Raw genomic sequence first — 22,434 nt, 5'->3', positions numbered from 1 at the left:
TCCTTTTTCTGCCCTGTCGAGGTAGTGTAACCACTGTTCCTTTACCTTGAACTTGCAAACTATGCTTCCAACGGTGCCTCTAGGAACATTTAGTGCCTTCGCTATCTTTTTGTGTCCTGTTACTTGTTTGTGAAGGGCGATGATATATTCTCTGAACTTTCTGGACCATTCTTTTGACTCAGACATATTTCTATCTTGCAGTCAAACATGACACTCAACAAAACTAGCCAGTTCAGATATTTCATGTGTTCTAGCTCAAGCACACCTGGTGCAACTAATGAAGCCCTTGATTAGTTGCATCAGGTGTGCTTGAGACGTGAGGGATTCTATTCAGGGGGTTGAATACTTTTGAAACTGCAGAAGTCATTTGGACCCAAGCACCGGTGGTGTGAGGATTCATGAGTGAAGAGGATTCGTGAGGATTCATGAGTGATGAAATCTTCTGACATACTGTTAAAAACAAAATGAATACTTCCGGCATTTCCGTCACCGGTTTTGGCGTTATTGTTATGTGTCGCATTAAGAGTGACGATTTAAGCAGCCAGACTGAGATGCATCTGTAAAAATTTTATTGGAATCAGACCTCCAAATGTGGTTTGAATCAATTTAGAAAAAAATAAATAAATAAAAATTATTTTTTTGCTGCCCAGAGTTTCAAAAACCCACCTGGATAAAATCTGGATATGTGAAAAATATATATATTTTTTGTCAATCAAGATTTTTGCTGGCAGTCTGAATATAGCCTAAAAGTCTGTTTTTCTTAGGTTTGCTCATGCTGTGCAATGAGAAGTCTTTATTTCACGTGGCATAATATTTGTTCTCTGTGTCGGAGGTAAGATAACTCATTTCTCTGAATCTGCTCACGATGAAACTGGCTGTCTTGTGACTTCTTCTGTGTGTTCACAGGGTTGTGTGTCCTGGGTGTTGTATAGAGGTAAGCTGGGCTCTGATGTATTGAATATTTGGATGCCATTAATGACGTCTGGCTGTTCATTTGCATGTGTTCTCTGTATCAGATGCGTCTGCCCTCCAAGCACTGTGTGAACCTTCCGCTGAGCTTCTTCAAGCAAATCGTAATGAAAGATGGTGAGCAAAGCCAGAGAAATTTCTGGAATGAGCGCTGGTCCTGGAATTCAGCCTGGTAAGTAGACAATATCTGTTGCACTAAGTACACAAAGTTTTTGCAAGATATCGTGAAAAAATTTGGTGTAGAAACAATTTTCACTCAGAAATTGCTAGTAAATTTCACAAATGATTACAAAGAAACTGCAAGTGACGCATTAAATTAAACATTAGATTTTGAAGTAGAAAGTTTTTTTTTTTTCTCAAACTTACTCCAATAATCTTGTTGTTTAACTTTGTAGGGCTGTACAGTCCGACATATGTAATGCACATGCTACAAAAAAAAAAGTCAATCTGCGATAATAAATTACCACATTAGCACACGTCTGACAGTTTTGTGCACGTGTGTGTGAGACAGCCATTTTGTGTTGTATTGCAGTGCTCTGCTTCCACTTCCTCCAGGCAAATGTTTTCCCACTCCTATTCAGTCTATAAAACCTCACAAAGGTATGTGGCGGAGCCCAACTTGCCAGTGCATGGATACCCTCTACAGAACCTCCCTAATGGCGCTTTTCCACTGCATGGTACGGCTCGGTTCAGCTCGGTACGGTTCGACTCGGCGCAGAACGGTTCGGCTCGCTTCGCTTTTCCACTGCGTGGTACGACTCGACTTGTTACGGCACGGTTCGGTTGACTTTAGCTCGGTTGCTTTTCCACTGCAGTTAGTACCGCTTCAAAGTGGGTGGGACTAATCGTTATAGTTGCGGTCTCTACTGCCATGACATCATCATATTAAATGCGAATTTTTCATTCCGTGTTGCCCCGTCCGCTCCTCTACAACCAACGAGAGGAACGTCTGCACCTCGTCCACTGACCACGATTCAGCCATTTCTTTTTTTTAAGTTTATACTTTTTTTTTTTTTTGAAGCAAATACTTTTGTGTTACAGCAACAGGTGCTACAGCATTGGCTGTTGTCTACTGGCTATTTAAATCAGCGGGTTTAGTGTCTCCTGTCGTAAATACAATGACGCTGGTAGTGATGATTCTGTCTGACCAATCAGTGATCTGCAGTGTTTTCACGTCACATTTTAGTATCGGTACGGTACGCTTAGAACCTCAACAGAGGTGGTACCATTTAAAGCGAGCCGAAGCGAGCCATACCGTACCGTACCATGCAGTGGAAATGCGTCATAAGTGAGCCGTACTGAACCGAGCCGTACCATAACATGCAGTGGAAAAGCGCCAAAGCGTGCCATACCGAACCGAGCCGTACCGTACCATGCAGTGGAAAAGCGCCATAAGTAGGCTGTAGCCATGCCCCTAGTGGAGTGAGCCCTTAAGCCCTCAGGTGGTCGAGAACCTCTGCATTTATATGCTAGAGAAATGGCATCTACAATCCAGTGGGACAGCCGCTGTCGTGAACAACAGCTTCCCTTTGTGAGGAGTAGCCCAAGACACAAACATCTGGTCATTCTTTCTGAAATCTGCTGTCTTCTCCACATGTACACACACCAAGCGCCCATACTGGACATAACAAATTTAATCCCTGATCCCCCAGAGAAGAGAACCGAGGAGGGCATAAAGCTGCTAAAGTTCTATAGTTGGACATCTATAAGCCGAGTCAACCACTTTAGGTACGAAAGCATGGTTGGGGTGAAAAGAAACCTGCAAACAAGACTGGCTGACAAACAGGGCTTTTAATTCACTCACACGCTTGGCTGTCACCAGAGCTACAAGCAGTGCCGTCTTAAGAGAAACTTCAACCCTATGCCTTCCAACGGCTCATAAGGGTGTTGAGAAAGGGCCTCTAAAACCATTGACGTATCCCAAAAAGAGATATTTGCATATTTGTGGCTCCGAAAGAGACCTTTGAGCGTATTTCGGGCCCATACACACGATGTACATCGGCCGAGGGTTCCTGTCCGAAATGGTTGCTCCACATGACGATGGATACGGGCTGGATGCAACCTCCCTACACTTTGACTCATTCCCTTTGGTGGGGGTAATGACTCGACATAATGTGTGAATTGTAGCCTCAGTTTCCTGTTCTTATCAGACAGGAGTGGCACCGGTGTGTCTTCTGCTGCTGTAGCCCGTCTGCCTCAAGGTTGGGCGTGTTGTGGGTTCAGAGATGCTCTTTTGCCTCAAGGTTGGTCGTGTTGAGTGTTCAGAGATGCTCTTCTGCCTCAAGGTTGGTCGTGTTGAGTGTTCAGAGATGCTCTTCTGCTTCAAGGTTGGTCGTGTTGAGCGTTCAGAGATGGTCTTCTGCTTCAAGGTTGGACGTGTTGAGTGTTCAGAGATGGTCTTCTGTTTCAAGGTTGGTCGTGTTGAGTGTTCAGAGATGGTCTTCTGCTTCAAGGTTGGTCGTGTTGAGTGTTCAGAGATGCTCTTCTGCTTCAAGGTTGGTCGTGTTGAGCGTTCAGAGGTGCTCTTCTGCTTCAAGGTTGGATGTGTTGAGCGTTCAAAGATGCTCTTCTGCTTCAAGGTTGGACGTGTTGAGTGTTCAGAGATGCTCTTCTGCCTCAAGGTTGGTCGTGTTGAGCGTTCAGAGATGCTCTTCTGCCTCAAGGTTGGTCGTGTTGAGCGTTCAGAGATGCTCTTCTGCCTCAAGGTTGTACGTGTTGAGTGTTTAGAGATGCTCTTCTGCTTCAAGGTTGGAAGTGTTGTGGGTTTAGAGATGCTCTTCTGCTTCAAGGTTGGTCGTGTTGAGTGTTTAGAGATGCTCTTCTGCCTCAAGGTTGGACGTGTTGAGTGTTCAGAGATGCTCTTCTGCTTCAAGGTTGGAAGTGTTGTGGGTTTAGAGATGCTCTTCTGCTTCAAGGTTGGTCGTGTTGAGTGTTCAGAGATGCTCTTCTGCTTCAAGGTTGAACGTTCAGCAGAAATTCTGAAATGCTCAGACCAGCCCATCTGGCACCAACCATGCCCCGTTCAAAGTATTTTTAAATCACCTTTCTTCATTCTGATGCACAGTTTAAACTTCAGCAGATTGTCTTGACTATGTCTGTAGCATGCCTAAATGCATTGAGTTGCTAGATATTTGCGTTAATGAGAAATTGAACAGGTGTAGCTAAAGTGGCCAGGTGAGTGTGTACAATTTTTTTTTTTTGTTCACACCGCCCACACCTAAACATATTTAGCATAGGCTACAAACATATGCATGTTGAACTCATAGATTGTAAAAAAAAATATGGACTGTGTCCGTGACGTCACCCGTAGTTTTCTGAAGAGCATTTAAGCCAAAAGTAGGCGGAGCCAGCCGTCGCCATCTTGGCAGTATATATTATATATTATAATAGTTAAGACATAGCTAAAAGTGAGACTGTATCGTGATGCTGCTCTGAGCGTGTGACTGATTCATGTGCATACATGTCAGTCAGCGCGGCATCGCATTAAATTGTATGAAATAATCCTGAAAAAAAAAAAAAACGTACAAACACGGCAGGGATGCCAAGTTCAGCAGCTGGGATTAGCTGAGGTGACGTGACGCTAACAGACAGCAGATAAACGGCTACTAGTGACAGCAGCGGCAATCCACCTGTCAATCAAGTGACCACGCCCTTAATTATGCAGAACTTTAAGGCTTAATATAATTTAAACCGATGAGTTATAAAAAATATTCACCCCCCTCAGTTTTCATGAAGGGAAAAATTAGCTATATAGACAAACCAATTTTTGTACCAGGCTGTAAACATATTTTGTTCTGCTGTAAAGTTGGGCATTTTAACATGAGGGATATATGGAATTGACTCTTTTGCAGCCTGTCTATAGCGGCCAGTGGCTAAATTGCAGTTTAAGTCACTTCCATATGAGCTTCAAGAGAGAGACTGGAAGGTTTCCACTCGGTTGAACTGCACTATTTATGGTTATTTTCAGAAATAATAACTTGTTATTTTTTTTATAGTAAACTGGCCTGTGGAAAAGACTGAATAAGATATGCATGTTGCAAGATGTAAAACATATGAAAACAGTCTGATTCAAACGTTTATGAGCAGGTTTACACCCACCCCTTCCATTCCCATTGAAATTTCATTCGGATCGATTGAGGTGTTTACATGAAGGCTTTTCAGTCTGATTGTTACATGTAAACATGGCTATTTTGGTCTTGTTCACAGCCAAAGGAAAAAATCCTTTTCATCATTTGAGACTTGACATCTTATATAAATTATTTAATTATAAAGAAACTTACTAAAAACACACATCAAGATACATTTCTTTTTTCCGCCTCTAACTTTTTTTTTTATTGAAGAACATATATTTTAAGTCTTGAATAGAAAAATGAATGGTTAATTTGATAATGTTCTCAGTTTTTTGTTAATAACGTTTAAAAACAAGAAGCTTTGTTATGATTCCAGTTTCGCTCTTTATTAATATGGCCATCGATATAGAAAGACTGGACATTTGACTACAATCTCTCAAATACATCCGATTTCATCTCTTGCTGAATGATTATGCACAGATTGGTCCGACCTGGGTGTTTTCATTAATGTGTTTATCAGTTGTATGTGATCGATACTCTACTGTACTCTGTGTAATGTTTGTCTGCTCTTTGCCACAGGATTCCTCTGGTTCTCGTGTCGTGCGGGAAGGACTCGACATCTGTTCACGCTCGGGCCATGCGCGACTGGTACAGTCAGGACATCTGTGTGAGCTGCCAGAAGGATTTATCGAAGGCCTGTGACTCTGTTCTGTCCAGCTGTCCCATCAAAGACTCTCAGGAGATATGACCACCCTCCCTTTTCATCACTTTAATCTGTTCCTTTATTTGTATATCAGCGGTGTTTGTTTTTTGTTGTTGTTGGGTTGTTCATAGTGCGGCACCATGTTGGTTCGAAACGTTTCTTTTTCACCATTTTGCTAATTTTTTTTGGTTTTACATTGTGAACAAAATTAAATAAATGTGCTGAATATTTTTACTAAAACGTTTGTATGCATGTGGAGCGCAGTAGTGGTATAAAAGAAATTCAAATTAAATTAAATGTCATACTTTTTATTCCGGTGACCTTTTCTTTGTGTATAGCGTCTATAGGTTTGTCAAATTTTCCTCTAAGAAACACACTGATCAGCCACAACATTTAAACCACTGACAGGTCAAATGAATGACATTGACTATATCATTACGATGGCACCTGACAAGTGAACAGTCAGTTGTTGAATTTCAAGTGTTGGAAGCAGGTGAAAAGATGCCTTAACAAGAGCGACTAATGCCGAGTTCAGACTGCACGATTTTCAAAGTAGTCGGGTAACTGTTCTTTTCACACTGCATGACTATCCAGGGTAACATTCAGTTGCTGGTGTGTTCACACTGCACGATGCATCGCCGACAGGAGGTTCTCTTTCATCATCTCGTTTCGAGATCCACCTATGGGAAGGGCATCCGTACCTGACCTCTGCAGAAGCATCCAATTGCACCAAGTCTGGCTAGACAGACAGAAGCGCGCAGCCAATGCCCGGTAAGGCCACACCCCTTACCTAGGCATATAACTTCTCCGCGCGCTGCTATTCCTCAGTTGACATTCGCTTCTCGCGATCTCTGCACTGACACAGTTCGGTTGGATTAACGTTACGCTGCTCACTTTCGAGTCTTCAGGAGGACATATCGCCTGATCAGCCTCCGCCAGACGTGAGTGACAGTCGTTTCTTCAGCCTATCCGCTGTGTTTTTTTGCATCCGGAGCCGCCCGCGCTCTCGCTGTCCTTCACCTGCTCCTCCTTACATGGCTGCCTGCCACAGATTTTTCAGAGTTCTTCACCGCTGGCCCGCCCATGGCTATGTGACCGTCTAACCGCCGCTTCTCCGGGGAACAGCCTATCACGACGAGCCTGCCTGGCCGCGTGTGGTTCTCTCATCGCCGCTAAGGACCCTCTCCTTCTGCGCGGTCTGCTTGGGCTTTACACGCTCAAGAAGCTTTGAAGAACCCGGAGAATTGCGGTCATTGTAATTGCTGTCCATGTAACGTTAGCTTTTACTAAGCCGGCTTTTAGTTGCACGACCCAGCGTGCCGTGCTCGGCCTTTCTGACTCGGATGGAGGACACGGTGATGATGACGCGCTACCGGGGGACTCCCGGAGCGCCACCTCTCTAATAAAATATTTGAGCTGACATCAGCCCAATCCGCATTCCCTGAAGAGGACATATTCGCGGGAAAACCTCACTCTCGTTGACGAACCGGCCGGTTCCGATGACGGGGATGACGCGGTCCTTTTAACGTTCACTAGGCTAGCGCTCACGCGGCTTTGCCTCAGTAACGTTACATCCTCCTGTAGTTGTGAGCGAGTGGCCGTTCGTCTCAACATTGTGTGGCCAGCCCCAGAGGTGGAAACAACTCTTAAAAACGTTTTTTCCAGCGTTCGCGAAGCTCATAGCACGGCTGTTAACACGGTCTTACGGGCCTTTATGTGTTACGACTACGTGTTGAGGCTTTCAATTTATGCCTTCCTAGGAAGGCGGCCCCGAACGCAAGCAGCCTGCCTGTTGTTCGACCGTTGGGAGTATCGAGCCCGCTTTCACGGGCCACGAGCCCTCCGGATTCTCTCCCGGTCCCGGAACCCCTGTCCAAAAGACACAGGGTCTCCCGCGGACGGTCGGTTAATCCCGTCTCGTGGCTGCCCAGCCCGTGTGTTTAGTGATGCTGTCGTGAGGAAAGTACAGTGTAACCACACCGCACGCACTTGGTTCCCCTCACCCAGTTATTAAAGGCTTCGGCCCCAGTGTTTTCCCAACACAAAACACACACATTACTAAACAACATATTTAACAAACGAATCAAATGAATTCGTGCAGATTTATATATCTGCCAACATAGAGAGCAAATCTCTCTGATCCCATGCATGTCGCCCTGAGTCTGTCCACAAGAGGGCGCCATTGCCTCACAAATCAACCAGCTCGGCTCACACAGCTCAGTTGTGGCTGCCCAGCTCATGTGTTTTAGTGGACGTTACGTGTGGAAGGCTTCTGCCCCTGTGTTACCCAACACAAAACACACACATTACTAAACAACACATTTAACAAACGAATCAAATGAATTCGTGCAGATTTATATATCTGCCAACATAGAGAACAAATCTCTCTGATCCCATGCATGTCGCCCTGAGTCTGTCCACAAGAGGGCGCCATTGCCTCACAAATCAACCAGCTCGGCTCACACAGCTCAGTTGTGGCTGCCCAGCTCATGTGTTTTTAGTGGGCGTTGTGTGTGGAAGGCTTCGGCCCCTGTGTTCCCCAACACAAAACACACACATAACTAAATAACACTTTAAAACAAACAAATTAAATAAATCCGTTACAGAGAGAGTATCTCTCTCCGCGGATATTATTTTTCTGCCTGCACTTGAGACTGCCCAGTTCATGTGTTCAGGTGATGTGTGTTTTCCCCCCACTTAAAAATCAGGGGGCACTTTGTGAGGGAAAGTTTAGCACAGTGGACACCACACTATGTCCCCTTCACTCTGTCAATAAAGGCTTTCAGCCCCAGTGTTTGCCCAACACAAAACACACAAAGTTACAAATCAAATGAATACGTTTTGGAAAGAAGACCTCTCTCTGCAGAGAAAACGTCTCACTGCAGAGAGAGGAAATCCCTCCAAACCCCTGCATGTCGCCTCTAGTGTGCCCACTAGATGGCGCCTTTGCATCACAAATGAACCAGCGGGGCCCATGCAGCCCCGCTCCGGTCCGAGCGGGGGCGCTCTCGAGTCACGAAGCGGCTTGGCAAGCCGCTTCAGCGCACAAGTGGGTTTTGCGTACCGTAACCCAGGGATACAGGCTGCAGTTTGCAATATAACCTCCGCTTTTCACCGGTGTTCTCTCTTCTCACACAGAAGAAAACGCCTCACACATTCTGAAAGAGGAAATTTCCTCCCTCCTAAACAAGGGAGCGATTCAGATGGTGCCACCCAATCTGATAAACCATGGTTTTTATTCCTGGTATTTTCATTATCTAAAAGGCGTGGCGCCCCCCGCCCTATATTGGACCTTCAAGTGTTGAACAAACATTTGTCTAAATACAATTTCAGAATGTGACACAAGGCTCTCTCGCCCGTGCCATAAAGCAGAACGACTGGTTCACATCAGTCGATCAGAAAGATGCTTTCTTTCACATAAGCATCTACCCTCCACACAGGAAATATCTTCGTTTCGCCTACCAAGGCATTTGTTACGAATTCACAGTTCTTCCGTTCGGGCGCAATTTGAGTCCCCGAACTTTCTGTCTGTGTGCGGAGGCGGGCGTGGCGCCCCTGAGACTATCAGGGCTGAGAATTCTGATTTACATATACGATTGGCTCATCATAGCCAAATCGAAGGAGAAGGTGTCGCTGGACACCGGCCGGGTGCTCGCGCACATCACATCCCTCGGGTTCAAGGTGAATGCGAGCAAAAGCAATCTGACTCCCAGTCAGAATGTCATTTTCCTGGGCTTGGAATTGAACTCAGTCTCCATGCGAGCGCGTCTCTCTCAAGAGTGCGTTCGCTCACTGATGGACTGTCTGTCTCAGTTCAGAGAAGGGGCGAGAGTACAATATCGCACATGCCTCAGGCTGCAGGGTCTCATGGCTTCATCTATCCAAGTTGTGCCAATGGGTCTCCTGAGAATGAGAGCGTTCACGAAATGGGTTTTGTCACTACATTTCAGCCCGATTCACAATCTCTGCCGCTCTGTAACGGTGAGCCGTGCCTGCTCGGCGGCCCTGCGCCATTGGGAGAGCGAGAACTTTTATGCACGGGGAACCCCCCTTGGGACAGTTACGATGCGTAAAGTTGTGACGACAGATGCGTCCTTAACAGGCTGGGGAACCACCCAGGATGGCAGAATGCTGAACGGTCTGTGGCTGAGCAGACTACGTTCAGCGCACATTTACTATTTAGAGCTTTTACCATTTGGAAAGCTCTGAATCATTTTCTGCCTCGCCTGCAGGGACATCCCGTTCTAGTACGGTGCGATAATACCACGGCAGTGGCTTATACCAACCGTCAGGGTGGCATGCGCTCGTCGAAACTCCACGCTCTAGCTTACAGGCTTTTGATGTGGAGCAGACGGGTTTTTCTGTCATTACGCGTGACTCATGTTCTGGGCATTCTGAACAGAGGCACCGGATCTGCTATAGAGGGGAAACCCAATCTACGGGATTGGCGTCTTCACCCGCAGATAGTGAAGATGCTATGGATGAGATTTGGACAGGCAGCCATAGATCTTTTCGCCTTGCGCGAAAACCACCATTGTCCTATGTGCTTCTCGCTAAAGGACATGGACGCGCCCCTCGGGGCAGACACACTGGCCCACCCATGGCCCAAAGTGCAGCTGTATACTTTTTCTCCCCTGTGCCTGATAATTTCACACTGGCCAGGGTGAGAGAGCACAGCCTGTCTCTCATTCTGATAGCACCCAGGTGGCCCAAAGCCCCGTGGCTGGCAGAGATAATCCCTCTGTTATACGCCGAGCCATGGCGCCTCCCCCCTCGCATGGACATACTGTCCCAAGCTAAAGGTGAGATTTACCACCCCCACCCGGATAGGGTGGCCCTCTGGGCCTGGCCCGTGAGAGGACGAACCTAAATGCACTGGGGCTCCCGCTAGAGGTCTGCATTCCCGCGGCTGTCCCGCGGGATCCGCGGGACCCGACCAGATATTTTGCGCCGCGGGATTAAATTTCCGACTAAAAAACGGTAGCGGTCGGTAACTCTGGTGTAATTTGAACGGGAGCGGTCGGTCATTCAATATCACGTTCCCGACGCCGACGTTCTTTCAGAACAGCATATCTTCGCTTTACCTAATCTTAATCTTATCGACCAACAGGGTCTGCCATGTAGGCTAATCAGGACCGTTATGCACGCGCTGCACGCACGGACCAGTAACGGTTCTTTCTGTCATGCATTGATTGTATTTGCCTAACAGCAAAATGTTACGAATTTTGATAATACGAATAAAAATAATAGCCTACACTTCTTCTTTTTTTTCGCTGCGATATTTTTTCCCCTACTACTGTCTGCAGCAAAATGTTAAATTTTGTATATTGACAAGGCGAATAAAATAATAATAAAAAAATGTTTGTGCAGACTACATTTTTATTTTCTCTGTGAAAATGTAGGCTACATGTGAAATTCTGGGAGATCTATATTAAAGCGGGATGGTCGGGTCGGGAAGAAAATTATTCTAAGCAGACAGCGGGTGAACAAATAGTGTATATATAGCGGGAACGGGTGGGTGCGGGATATAACCCCAGCGGGAGCGGGCGGGAGCGGGACCTAAAAAACAGTCCCGCGCAGACCTCTAGCTCCCGCCTTGTGTAATCGCCACTACTCAGAATGCCAGGGCCGTTTCCACACGATCCCTAAATGGCTGTAAGTGGCAAGTGTTCAAAGGGTGGTGTGATGGGCGTGGTCTCACATTTTATCAGTGCTCGGTGCCTGATATTTTGTGTTTCATGCAAGACCTTATGGAAAGAGGCAGGTTCTTTTCCACCATTAAGGTCTACCTGGCTGCGATTTCAGCCTATCATGTGGGTTTTGTGGGCTCCACCGTCACACCCTCTAACCCGCAGTTTTATGAAGGGTGCACGCCGCTCTTTGCTGGTCATCAGGAGATCTGTTCCAGAGTGGGACCTCTCCATGGTGCTGGAAGCACGGCCTCTGTATTTTTTGAGCCTCTGGGGAGTATTTCCCTTAAGCTGCTGTCCCTCAAGACAGCTTTGCTCTTGGCCTTGGCATCTGCTAAACGGGTCAGTGAGCTATATGCACTCTTGGTTCACCCCTCGTGCCAAATTCTCCCTAAGTGGAGATAGGGTTTCCCTTAAGCCTAACCCGGCCGTCATGCCGAAATGCTTCCCTGCGTTCACTTCAGAGGTTTTGGAGCTATCCGCTTTTCACCCTCCACCTTTTTGCCTCCCCGGAGGATCAGGGGCTGAATGCTCTGTGTCTCGTCCGTGCTCTGCAAGCATATGACCAGGACCAGTGCTTTCCGCAAGAGCTCTTTGTTTCAAGGGCTCCCCCCGCACAAAGGGGAGTCCCATTTCAAAGCAGTGCCTCTAACATTGGCTTGTGGACGCTATACTATGGCTTATGAAGCAAAGGGAGTGCAGCCCCTAGGGGGCATCAGAGCTCATTCCACAAGGGGCTTAGCCCCCTCTTGGGCTTTGTTCAGGGGAGTGCCACTGCAGGACATCTGCTCCGCGGCCAGTTGGGCCTCTCCTCATACCTTTGAGCGTTACTACCGGTTGGATGTCACCAGAACCTCGGTGGCACACTCGGTCCTAGGGGTAGGGTCCTCTTAGCCCTTTCCCACAGCCCCGTTGGGTTAACCAACAAGGAGTGAATAGGCCGGCTGGCCATGTTCATTCCTGTTACCAAGCATTCGCATTCCTTCTTGGGTTTAGCCATGTGCATTGGTGGTGTGGGGGCCATTATCATGTATGTGTCTCATGCATGTTTCATGCCCTGCTTGTCCACAGCAGTTTAGCGTGGCATCACCCTTGCAGGGTCATGTTTGTGGGACGTGTCAGGCACCGCCTCTCTGAGGTGACCGTCCTTCTCTGGCCTTCAGAACCTCACTGTGAGTGTATTGGGCAATCGGGGAGCTGTCCATGTCTCTCCCATAGGTGGATCTCGAAACGAGATGATGAAAGAGAACAATAGGTTACTGTCGTAACCCCGGTTCTCTGAAACATCGAGTGGAGAGATCCACCAGCGTTGCCCCGCTTGCCGCACGAGAAGCGAATATACTTACTGAGGAATAGCAGCGCGCGGAGAAGTTATATGCCTAGGTAAGGGGTGTGGCCTTACCGGGCATTGGCTGCGCGCTTCTGTCTGTCTAGCCAGACTTAGTGCAATTGGATGCTTCTGCAGAGGTCAGGTACGGATGCCCTTCCCATAGGTGGATCTCTCCACTCGATGTTTCAGAGAACCGGGGTTACGACAGTAACCTATTGTTTCACACTGCATGACTTTCATGAGGAAGAATCGCCGACAACTTCTGTCTGGTCCGCAAACTACGTTTCGCAACCAAACACACGCGAGAAGTGATAAGGAAGTAACGCAAAATCCTGCGTGCGTAAGACCGCAGTTCTCGCGCGAGTTTTAAATTGTTATTAAAAATGATAGCCTGCAAGAAGCTTGCGATCCAAATTACCTGTGCACTGATTTGCAGCGAAAAGGGGAAAAAGAAAAACATTATGCATGAGGAAATGGCTGGGAAGACAAGGGGAGCAAGGACTGTGTTCTGCAAAGAGAGTTTGGGGTAAATAAATAATGTTGCAATGTGTTGCTGTTGCTGCTGGTCAAGCAAATGTTTGTGCTTTGTTTCTGTTTGATATAATTGTAAATATATCTATTAAAATACTGATATTGTGGTCTATAACTCCTCCCCGAACTCCCCGCTGCTCTGTATCTTGCTCTCATTGGCTGTTGGTCATCGCCGATGTAGTTTTCAGTCAGAACACTTTCACACAGCAGGATTTTGAATCGCCGACAGGTCCAGATATTTAGCATGCCAAATATCTCACGGGCGTCGGCGACTCGTCGGTGATTCTCTCAGATCGCGTCTTTGCTCATTCACACTGCGTGATTGTCACTCGCGTGAACGAGCACCGATTTGCCTGTGATTTCGGGCATTTGTCAGCGATTTCTCAAAACCTGTCGGCGAGCCAAAATCGGGGCTAAAATCATGCAGTCTGAACTCGGCATTAAGGGCCGGATAGTGATGGGCAGACGACAGGGTCATGGGAGCCCAAGGCCTCGGGGCGCGAAGGCTAGCCGGTCTGGTCTGATCACACAGAAGAGCTGCTGTAGCTCAGATTTCTGAAAACCGTAACGCTGCCCATGATAGGTGTCAGAACACAGTGCATCCCAGATTGCGGTGTAGATGCAGACCAGTCAGGGTGCCCATAATCACCCCTGCCCACCACCAAAAGAGTCTCCAATGGTCATATGAGCATCAGAACTGGACCACGGTGCAATGGACGAAAGGCCGCCTGGTCTGATGGATCACGTTTTCTTTTAGATCATATGGATGCTTACCTGGGGAAGTGATGGCAGCAGGTGCACTATGGGAAGAAGGCAGGCTGGTGGAGGGCGTGTGAAGCTCTGGTCAATGTTCTGCTGGGAATCCCTGGGTCTGGCCATTCATGTGGATGCAAATTGTACATGTGCCACTTGCCTAGTGGCCTCTTTCAGCGGGATAATGCACCCTGCCACACTGCAATAATGGATTTGGGGAACATGACAAAGAGTTTAAGGTGTTGCCTTGGCCTAAAAAATTCCCAAATTGGGGTGTGCTGGACCAACAAACCTGATCCATGGAAGCCCCGCCGAGCGAGTTGCAGGACTTGAAGGATCTGCTGCTAATGTCTTGGTGCCAGAAACCACAGGACACGTTCAGAGGTCTTGTTGTAGCTAAACCCCAGCCAGACAATGGTGAAGCTTACTGATATTTCAAAAAGCCTTTATTTCTTACACCTTTTTCTCCTTGAAACACCGTAAGAGCTACAGGACAGATAAATAACATAAAATTAGCTCTTACGAACTCAAACATAGCCGAAGGCCACATTCAACAATATATTGTATATTATATATAACAATATATAACAACATTACAAATAGCCATTCATAAAAACCCTTTTATGACATTACCTCAGTCAGTATTAACAATGCTGAAAGGTTTATGTTAGCATAACTTCACATAACATAAGCGGATACACATTTAAACACTTCAAGTCACTTCAAGAATAAATTATCCTACATATTAATGCAAATAAACATTAAACAAACCAAACACAATACCTTGTTCCCGTTCCAGCTAGGTGCTTAATTATACCCTCCTTTTCTTTAGTGTTTTCCGACTTCAGAGTGTTTTTAGAGCGACATGAGGTTTTTTCCCTTTCCTTCCGTGTGTGCGTCTCTCTAACAAGTCCCACCTTTCTAAATGCGAAATTAACGTTCCACTATGGAGGCGGAAATAAAGGACTCGCTACATTAACAGAGGAGACTAATAAAATAAAGTTCGAAAGTAATTATTAATTTACTCTTTCTTTAGAGTTAGTTACACTCCCACCAATCATGAGTGAATAATGGAACGGTACACAGACTACATTAGGCACGAATGATTTTAACTAAAAATTGCCTTCCCTGAGCCCGTATAAGAACAAAGACAACTTATGCCAAAGTTGGAAACTTAACTACAACTATGTAATATTATGCGCTATGGAGGGAAGGAGCAGATTTAGTTAGTCTCCAGCAGCAGAACAAGCTTCTGGACTGGGCGCTCAACTTCGGACACCTTGTGAAGACGCTCACCTTTCTTGCCAAGCTTACTGTCACCAAGCTGAATTTTAACTCTCCGTACAAGTCCATCTTTGTCAGTAGTGGTTTCTGAAACTCTACCCAATCTCCACTCATTCCTGTGCACATCCTCTCCTTTCATGATTACAATATCTCCTACTTGTAAATTTCTTCTTGGAGCATGCCAGCGTTGTCTGAGAGCAATGTTGGCAAGGTATTCCTTTCGCCATCGACTCCAGAACTGTTCTGCGAGATACTGAACATGTCTCCACCTTTTCTTGCCATACACATCTTCTCTGACGAATTCACCAGGAGGAGGCAAGGCTTGGACAGATTTCATCGTCAGAAGATGATTAGGGGTGAGTGGTTCGAGGCTATGGGGGTCACTGAGATTGTCAACAGTCAGAGGACGACTGTTGACTATAGCCATAGCCTCATAGAAAAAGGCCCGTAGTGAAGCATCATTTAGTCTACCAGAGGAAAGGGCAAGAGTGGACCTTAGAACGCTTCTCACTGTCCTTATTTGTCTTTCCCAAACTCCTCCGGCATGGCTAGAATGGGGTGCGTTCATGCTGAAGTCGCACTGCTTCTCTGCAAGAAATACAGCCAGACGGTCTGCATCGACTTCCCTTAGAGCTTCTCTAAACTCATTTTTGGCTCCTACGAAGTTGCTTCCTTGATCAGACTTGATCTGACGAACAGCACCACGTATGGCGATGAAACATCGAAGGCCATTTATGAAGGCATCTGTCGACATGTCTTCAAGAACCTCAATATGAACAGCACGGGAACTAAGGCAAGTGAAAAGAAGACCGTACCTTTTGTTCTCTTTTCTTCCTTGTTTTGTAAGGAATGGCCCGAAGCAGTCCATGCCGCAGAAAGTGAAGGGAGGTGATGGCTCCAACCGTTCAGGGGGTAGATCGGCCATCCTTTGCTCTTCCATAGGTTTGCGTTGCCGTCTACAGGTGACACATTGACGAATGTAGGATGCAACTGCCCGGTTGATTCCTGTAATCCAGTAGCCGCTGCGCCTTATTTCATTAATGGTAAGACCTTTACCTTGATGTTTCATCTTCTCGTGGTGATAGGCAATAATCATCCTCGTGATGTGATGATCTTTGGGAATGATTGCAGGGTGCTTGATGAAGTTGGGAAGAGAGGAATTGCACAGCCTCCCTCCCACCCTGAGGACACCGTCGTCGTGGAGAAAAGCGTCAAGAGCATGTAACGGATTGTGATGTGGTAGAGGGATCCCTTTGCTCAGCAGTTTCAACTCTTCTTGATACACATTTTTCTGCAGATCTTTGATTAAGCAATGTTCTGCCTCTTCTCGTTCTGTTACAGTGGTGAGACTGTTTGATCTGTTCTTGCTTATGCGCCTGAGAATGCGTGCAACTGCTCGCGTAGCTAGCGACCATGATGAGAACTTAGACAAGCGATCAACTAGGCTCACGCATTCAGTGGTTTTGGTACTGAGCGCTAGAACACTCCTGACCTCTGGATCTCCGACGGTTAACTCTGGTATTTCATCTGTAACCAGCTTTATTTCCTTGTTCCATAGGAACTTGGGCCCAGTGAGCCACGTGGATGACAAAAACTCACTGGCAGTTAAGCCCCGAGAAGCATGGTCAGCAGGATTCTCATTTGTTGGGACATATCGCCACTGTTGTGGGGCTGAGCTGAGCTGAATCTTCTGAACCCGGTTAGCCACAAACGTGTGAAATCGTCGTGCTTCGTTTCTTATATAACCTAAGACCACTTTAGAGTCGGTCCAGAAGAACTCCTCGGCATTAATACATCCCAATTCCTCCTTAAGCATGTTGCTTATCTTCACTGAAACAACTGCTGCTGTTAATTCTAATCTTGGGATGGTTGTGACCTTGGTTGGAGAGACACGTGATTTTCCTACAACTAAGGCACAATGAATATCACCCTCTTCGTTTTGGAGTCGCAGGTATGAACACTGGCCATAACCCTTCATACTGGCATCAGAAAAGTGATGCAGCTCTGTCTTTGAGACCCTTCCAAATCCAGCAGGTGAGTAGGTACGGGATATGGTGAAATTATCTAAGTGGGCTAGATCACTTCTCCATTGTTCCCATTTTGGGCGAAGCTCGTCAGTGAGAGGATCGTCCCAGCCAGTACCCCGTCTGCACATCTCCTGAAGAATGATCTTCGCTTTGAGGACGACTGGCGCCACAAACCCAAGAGGATCGTACAGAGAAGCCACTGTAGATAAAATGCCGCGTCGAGTTGCAGGCTGTTCTTTGAGGCTGACGTTAAGCCTGAAGCAGTCAGACTCCACATCCCATTGAATCCCGAGAGCTCTCTCAAGTGGCAAATCATCAAATGCGAGATCCATATCCTTCACATTGGTTGCTCGTTCGGATTGTGGTATACTCTCTAATACCTTTCTGTCATTAGACACAAACTTATGTAGACGGAGACCACCCATGGCACAGAGTTCACGAGCTTCCCTGGCAAGCTGAATAGCATCTTCAGTGTTTTCAACACTTGCGAGCCCATCATCTACATAAAAGTCCCTCATAACAAATCTCGAGCCTTGAGTGTATATGTCACGATTCTCCTTAGCTAGATGTTTCATCCCATAATTTGCACATCCTGGAGAGGAAGCTGCACCGAACAGATGCACTTTCATGCGAAACTCGCTGGGCTGTGAGTTCAAATCTCCTTGCTTCCACCAAAGAAAGCGCAGGAAGTTGCGATCAGCTTCGACCACGTGAAACTGATGGAACATCTTCTGAATGTCGCACATCAATGCAACGGGGTGCTGTCGGAAACGGATGAGAACTCCACTTAAGTTGTTCAACATGTCAGGCCCAGAGAGGAGGTGATCATTCAAGCTTGTTCCTTTGTATCTGGCAGAGCAATCGAACACTACACGAAGTTTATCTGGCTTCTTCGCATGGTGCACACCATGATGGGGAATGTACCATCTCTCGCCTTCACTCCCACCATCCTTGACCTGCTCAGCATCTCCGTTTCCGATGACCTCCTCCATGAACTCAACATAATGCTTCTTATACCTTTCATCCCGTTGCAATTTCCTTTTAAGGTGAAGGAGGCGTGTCATAGCTGAGCCTTTGTTGTCAGGCAAACTGGGTCTGGTTTTGAAGGGCAGAGGCATCTCATAATGGCCATGTATATTTTTCCTTATTCCCTCATCCAGTATGTTGAGGAATGTGATGTCGTCTTGTGACACAATTTTGCTGTCGTCACTGCCATCTTTGAAGTCAGACTCTAAAATGCGAATGACGTCAGTAGGAGTTATCGGAGGTAGCTCCTTAACTGTAATTCTGTGACACAAATGATGTGTGCTCAACGCATCATGGGTTTGTAGTGAGCGCCCTACAATACTCCATCCTAAATCCGTCCTTACAGCGTAGGGTTCCTCGTCTTCTCCTAAAAGGACTTGTCTTGGTGCCATAGCTCTTGAGCAGTTGTAGCCGATCAAAAGACCTACTACACAGTCCTTCAGTGGTTGGATTTCATCCACTATTTCTGCAAGATGACTCCATTGTTTAGCCGTCTCACAAGTGGGAATGTGAGAGCGGTTAACGGGTATGCAGTCTTTTGTATAGGCGACCGGAAGATCAACTTGAACTGCGGAACTATATCCTCTAACACGAAGTCCAGAAACACCTTCGCTTGTGAGCACTGTATCCTTACCACTCATAGTCGTCAACTTCAGTTTCACTGGATACTTGTCAGCATTAAGACCATCACTCACTTCTTGGTCAATAAACGTAGTGTCGCTTTGAGTGTCGAGTAGTGCATAGACAAGTTTCTCAGTCGTTGGATCATTTTTAGATGAAACCCAGACCGGTATCACCATTGATGTGTTGGATGAGCCTTCACCTGCTACACTGAGTGACGTTGCAGCAGCGCCTCGATTTGTCTCTGGTTCTGTTGTAGACCTTTCTCTTTTATAGTTGTCATCATGCAGGGCTGTAGGATGCTTTCCCTTACAGTGGTCACAAAGATGACGATGACGGCATTCTCTCACGCTGTGGCCGGGTTTCAGGCATCCATAGCAGAGTTTCTTCTCCTTTATGTAGTTGCGTCGCTCAACCAACACCATCTCAGTGAACTTGGAGCATGCATGAAGCTGGTGTCTATTATCTTGACAAAGGATACATAAAGTCTTAACCTTCCTCTGTTCTGACTTATGGTTCTCATTGTCAGTGACTGTTTGAGTGGCAAGAACACTAGCCTTGTTTTTCTTCACGTCTTTGAGATTTCTCTTCTCAGTGATAGAATCTGATAAACGAAGGGCATGAAAGGACGTAATGGGATTGCAGGCAATCTCAGCTTCGTTTGACGTGAATCTAGCAAACTCCTTGAAACTTGGAAATTCTTGATTTTCATTTAGGCTTTGCGTGACTTGTCGGTTCCAGCTTAAAGCTGCCCAGTCTGGTAATTTGTGAACCAGCTTCCGATTCTCCTCCCAGTCATTTAATATGTCGAGACCCTTGACATAAGGCATGGCATCTTGACAAGCATTCAGAAAATCTGAGAAGCGTCTCAGTCCTTCAGCATCCTTTGATGGAATTCTCGGCCAGTTGGTAAGCTTCTCTCTGAATGCTCTCTGAATGGTGAATGGCTGACCAAAGCGACGGTTCAGTTTGTCCCATGCGTCTTGGTATGCTTCATTGTCATTTCGGTAGAAGTTGCCATCTAAAACCTGCCGTGCTGGGCCACCAACGTATTTTTTCAGGTAATATAGTTTTTCAGCTGGTGTGATTGCCCTTTGATCAATGAGTGAGGTGAATGCTGCCTTCCATTCAATGAATTGTATGGGATCGCCATTAAAGACAAATGGCTCAGGAACAGGAAGCCTATTTAAGGCTATGTTGTCTTGAAGGATCTGAGCGAGAGAGGGAATGTCTGTACAACGGGGCGATGCAACTTGAGAGAGGGGCACTGTAGTTACAGGAACATTCTTTGCTTCCATGTTCCTTTCCCTTTTAACATAGTTAGCATCCTTGTGTTCTGTCTCCTTTTCATAGATCCTCAACTTGGCTTGAGCTGCCCGTATCTCTTTCTCTGCCTGCAATCGCTCCAACTCACGCCTTTGTACCTCTAGAGCCTTGCGTTGTTGTTCCTCTAACTCTCTTATGGATTCCTTTTGCCTTTCTTCCTCTAGCAGCATCTGATAATTTGCTTCTTTCACTGCTAGTTCAGCAGCAGCATCTGCACGTTTTGCTGTCATGACTGAAGTTATGGAGTAGTGGTCAGACTGGCTGTGACTTATAAAAGAAGCTGCGGATCCATAGACAGACTTTGCATAGTCATGGCGGAGCAGTTCATGAAGGCGGTGTCTTTCCTGCTGCTCATCAAACCCGCTTTCATCATCTATAGCTCTGCTGTAGGCAATGTTGATGATTTCTGTGGTCACCGATTCACACGTATCAACTCTTCTTCTTATGTCGGTGGAAGGTGTAGTGAGATTTCGAATTTCATAATAAATGTTCATTACATCTTCTTTATCTTTCTTAAGCTCTTCAATGAGAGGCCAGAGCTGACTCTCTGACATATAAGTCTTTAGCTGATCTCTTGCCTTCCGTGTGTGGAGCTTCCATCGCTCGTACATGACATACAGCCTTTTCTCTTTTTTCTTGGCCTCTTCATATTGATGTGCGCGCATCTTCTCTGTAGGATGGCGTGTGCGTTCAGAGCGTCTTGGACCTTCATGAGCATTGTCATCCTTGTTAAGCTTGCCTTGGAGATCAGTTAGACTTTGTTGTTTAGCTTCATTTGTTTCCTTCAGACACGGTCTCTCTGAAGAGTCTACCATTATGTCGGCTTCACCTTGTAAATCTTCATGCTGATAACCAGCCATCTGCTCCTCCACCTCTATCTCATTACCTGACTCTGACATTATCACCTAAAATTTTAAACTCTAACGGCAGAAGACCCCTTAGCAGATATAATAAAGCCCTCGTTATGAACTGTATAAACATAAAATATCAGAACATCAGTTTAAAGTGGTTAGCACATATGCATTTACATATAGACACTCAAATAACTGTAATAACTGTCAGTGTAAATACCACAATAAACAAAGTTATCAAAGTTCTTAAATCCAAAATGCAAGAAATGAAAATGTGAAGTCCTCAAAAAACACAGTTAACTAAGTGGATAAACGCAAAGTCCAAAAAATAAAAAATAAAAAAAATGTCTATGTGTCCTTAATTAGAAAGAGTCCATGTGGATGCACGCAGGCATGAGTGCAAATGTAACCACAGCTTTTTGTTGCTCTCGTTGCTGAGTCGGTAAGTATTAAATGTTCAGTCCAAGAAGCCGTTAATCCGTTGTTCGCCTTATTGCTGTACTATAGACTGTATAATAGTGGGTTAATACTCACAGTCCTGCATCAATGTCCGTGAATGAGGCTGTACTTGACCATTGCACCGAATCTGTGAGACCGCTGTCCAACGTAGGTCAGGCGCGAGGCGTGAAGATGCAGCTTGATGCGTCCATGCTGACACGATGTAGCAGAAACTGTAGCCGGCGCTGTGAAGACCCTCCGTGGCCCGTCGTAGACAACACGTCGTCAGTATCGATGCGGGTGAAGCTCTTACTGTAGCTAAACCCCAGCCAGACAATGGTGAAGCTTACTGATATTTCAAAAAGCCTTTATTTCTTACACCTTTTTCTCCTTGAAACACCGTAAGAGCTACAGGACAGATAAATAACATAAAATTAGCTCTTACGAACTCAAACATAGCCGAAGGCCACATTCAACAATATATTGTATATTATATATAACAATATATAACAACATTACAAATAGCCATTCATAAAAACCCTTTTATGACATTACCTCAGTCAGTATTAACAATGCTGAAAGGTTTATGTTAGCATAACTTCACATAACATAAGCGGATACACATTTAAACACTTCAAGTCGAATAAATTATCCTACATATTAATGCAAATAAACATTAAACAAACCAAACACAATACCTTGTTCCCGTTCCAGCTAGGTGCTTAATTATACCCTCCTTTTCTTTAGTGTTTTCCGACTTCAGAGTGTTTTTAGAGCGACATGAGGTTTTTTCCCTTTCCTTCCGTGTGTGCGTC

The 22,434-nt window shown here is 45.9% G+C and overlaps 2 protein-coding genes across 7 annotated transcripts in view; one reads left to right on the top strand and one right to left on the bottom strand.

Annotated features, from left to right (window-relative positions):
* Positions 1–6,053, top strand: part of LOC308703658 (protein spire homolog 2) — a 27,307-nt gene extending 21,254 nt beyond the window's left edge. For 3 of the 5 annotated variants that reach the window (XM_081387388.1, XM_081387389.1, XM_081387387.1), the window contains 4 exons: positions 765–832; positions 907–934; positions 1,017–1,141; positions 5,619–6,052. In XM_081387388.1, coding sequence (XP_081243514.1) covers positions 765–832; positions 907–934; positions 1,017–1,141; positions 5,619–5,787 — 390 coding nt within the window. In that variant the 3' untranslated portion in view covers positions 5,788–6,052. Of the gene's footprint in view, positions 1–764; positions 833–906; positions 935–1,016; positions 1,142–5,618 lie in introns of all 5 variants that reach the window. The other 2 variants (XM_081387386.1, XR_014031732.1) reach the window with 2 other exon arrangements.
* LOC308703657 (uncharacterized protein) overlaps positions 1–22,434 on the bottom strand; it is a 24,728-nt gene extending 2,294 nt beyond the window's left edge. Inside the window, exons 1-4 of one of the 2 annotated variants that reach the window (XR_014031731.1) lie at positions 22,318–22,434; positions 21,716–22,027; positions 14,339–14,532; positions 14,068–14,245 (exon numbers count right to left, since the gene is read on the bottom strand). Coding sequence is in view for 1 of the 2 variants with exons in the window: in XM_081387385.1 (XP_081243511.1) it covers positions 15,269–21,229 (5,961 nt within the window). In the remaining variant the exon portion in view is untranslated. Of the gene's footprint in view, positions 1–14,067; positions 14,246–14,338; positions 22,028–22,317 lie in introns of those variants that run through there. The other variant, XM_081387385.1, reaches the window with a different exon arrangement.

Source organism: Scardinius erythrophthalmus, assembly GCF_964197995.2.
Source record: "Scardinius erythrophthalmus genome assembly, chromosome: 15".
NCBI classification, from domain to species: Eukaryota; Metazoa; Chordata; class Actinopteri; order Cypriniformes; family Leuciscidae; genus Scardinius; species Scardinius erythrophthalmus.
Note: the sequence above shows the minus strand (reverse complement) of the source record. Positions and strands in the feature narration are given on the sequence as shown.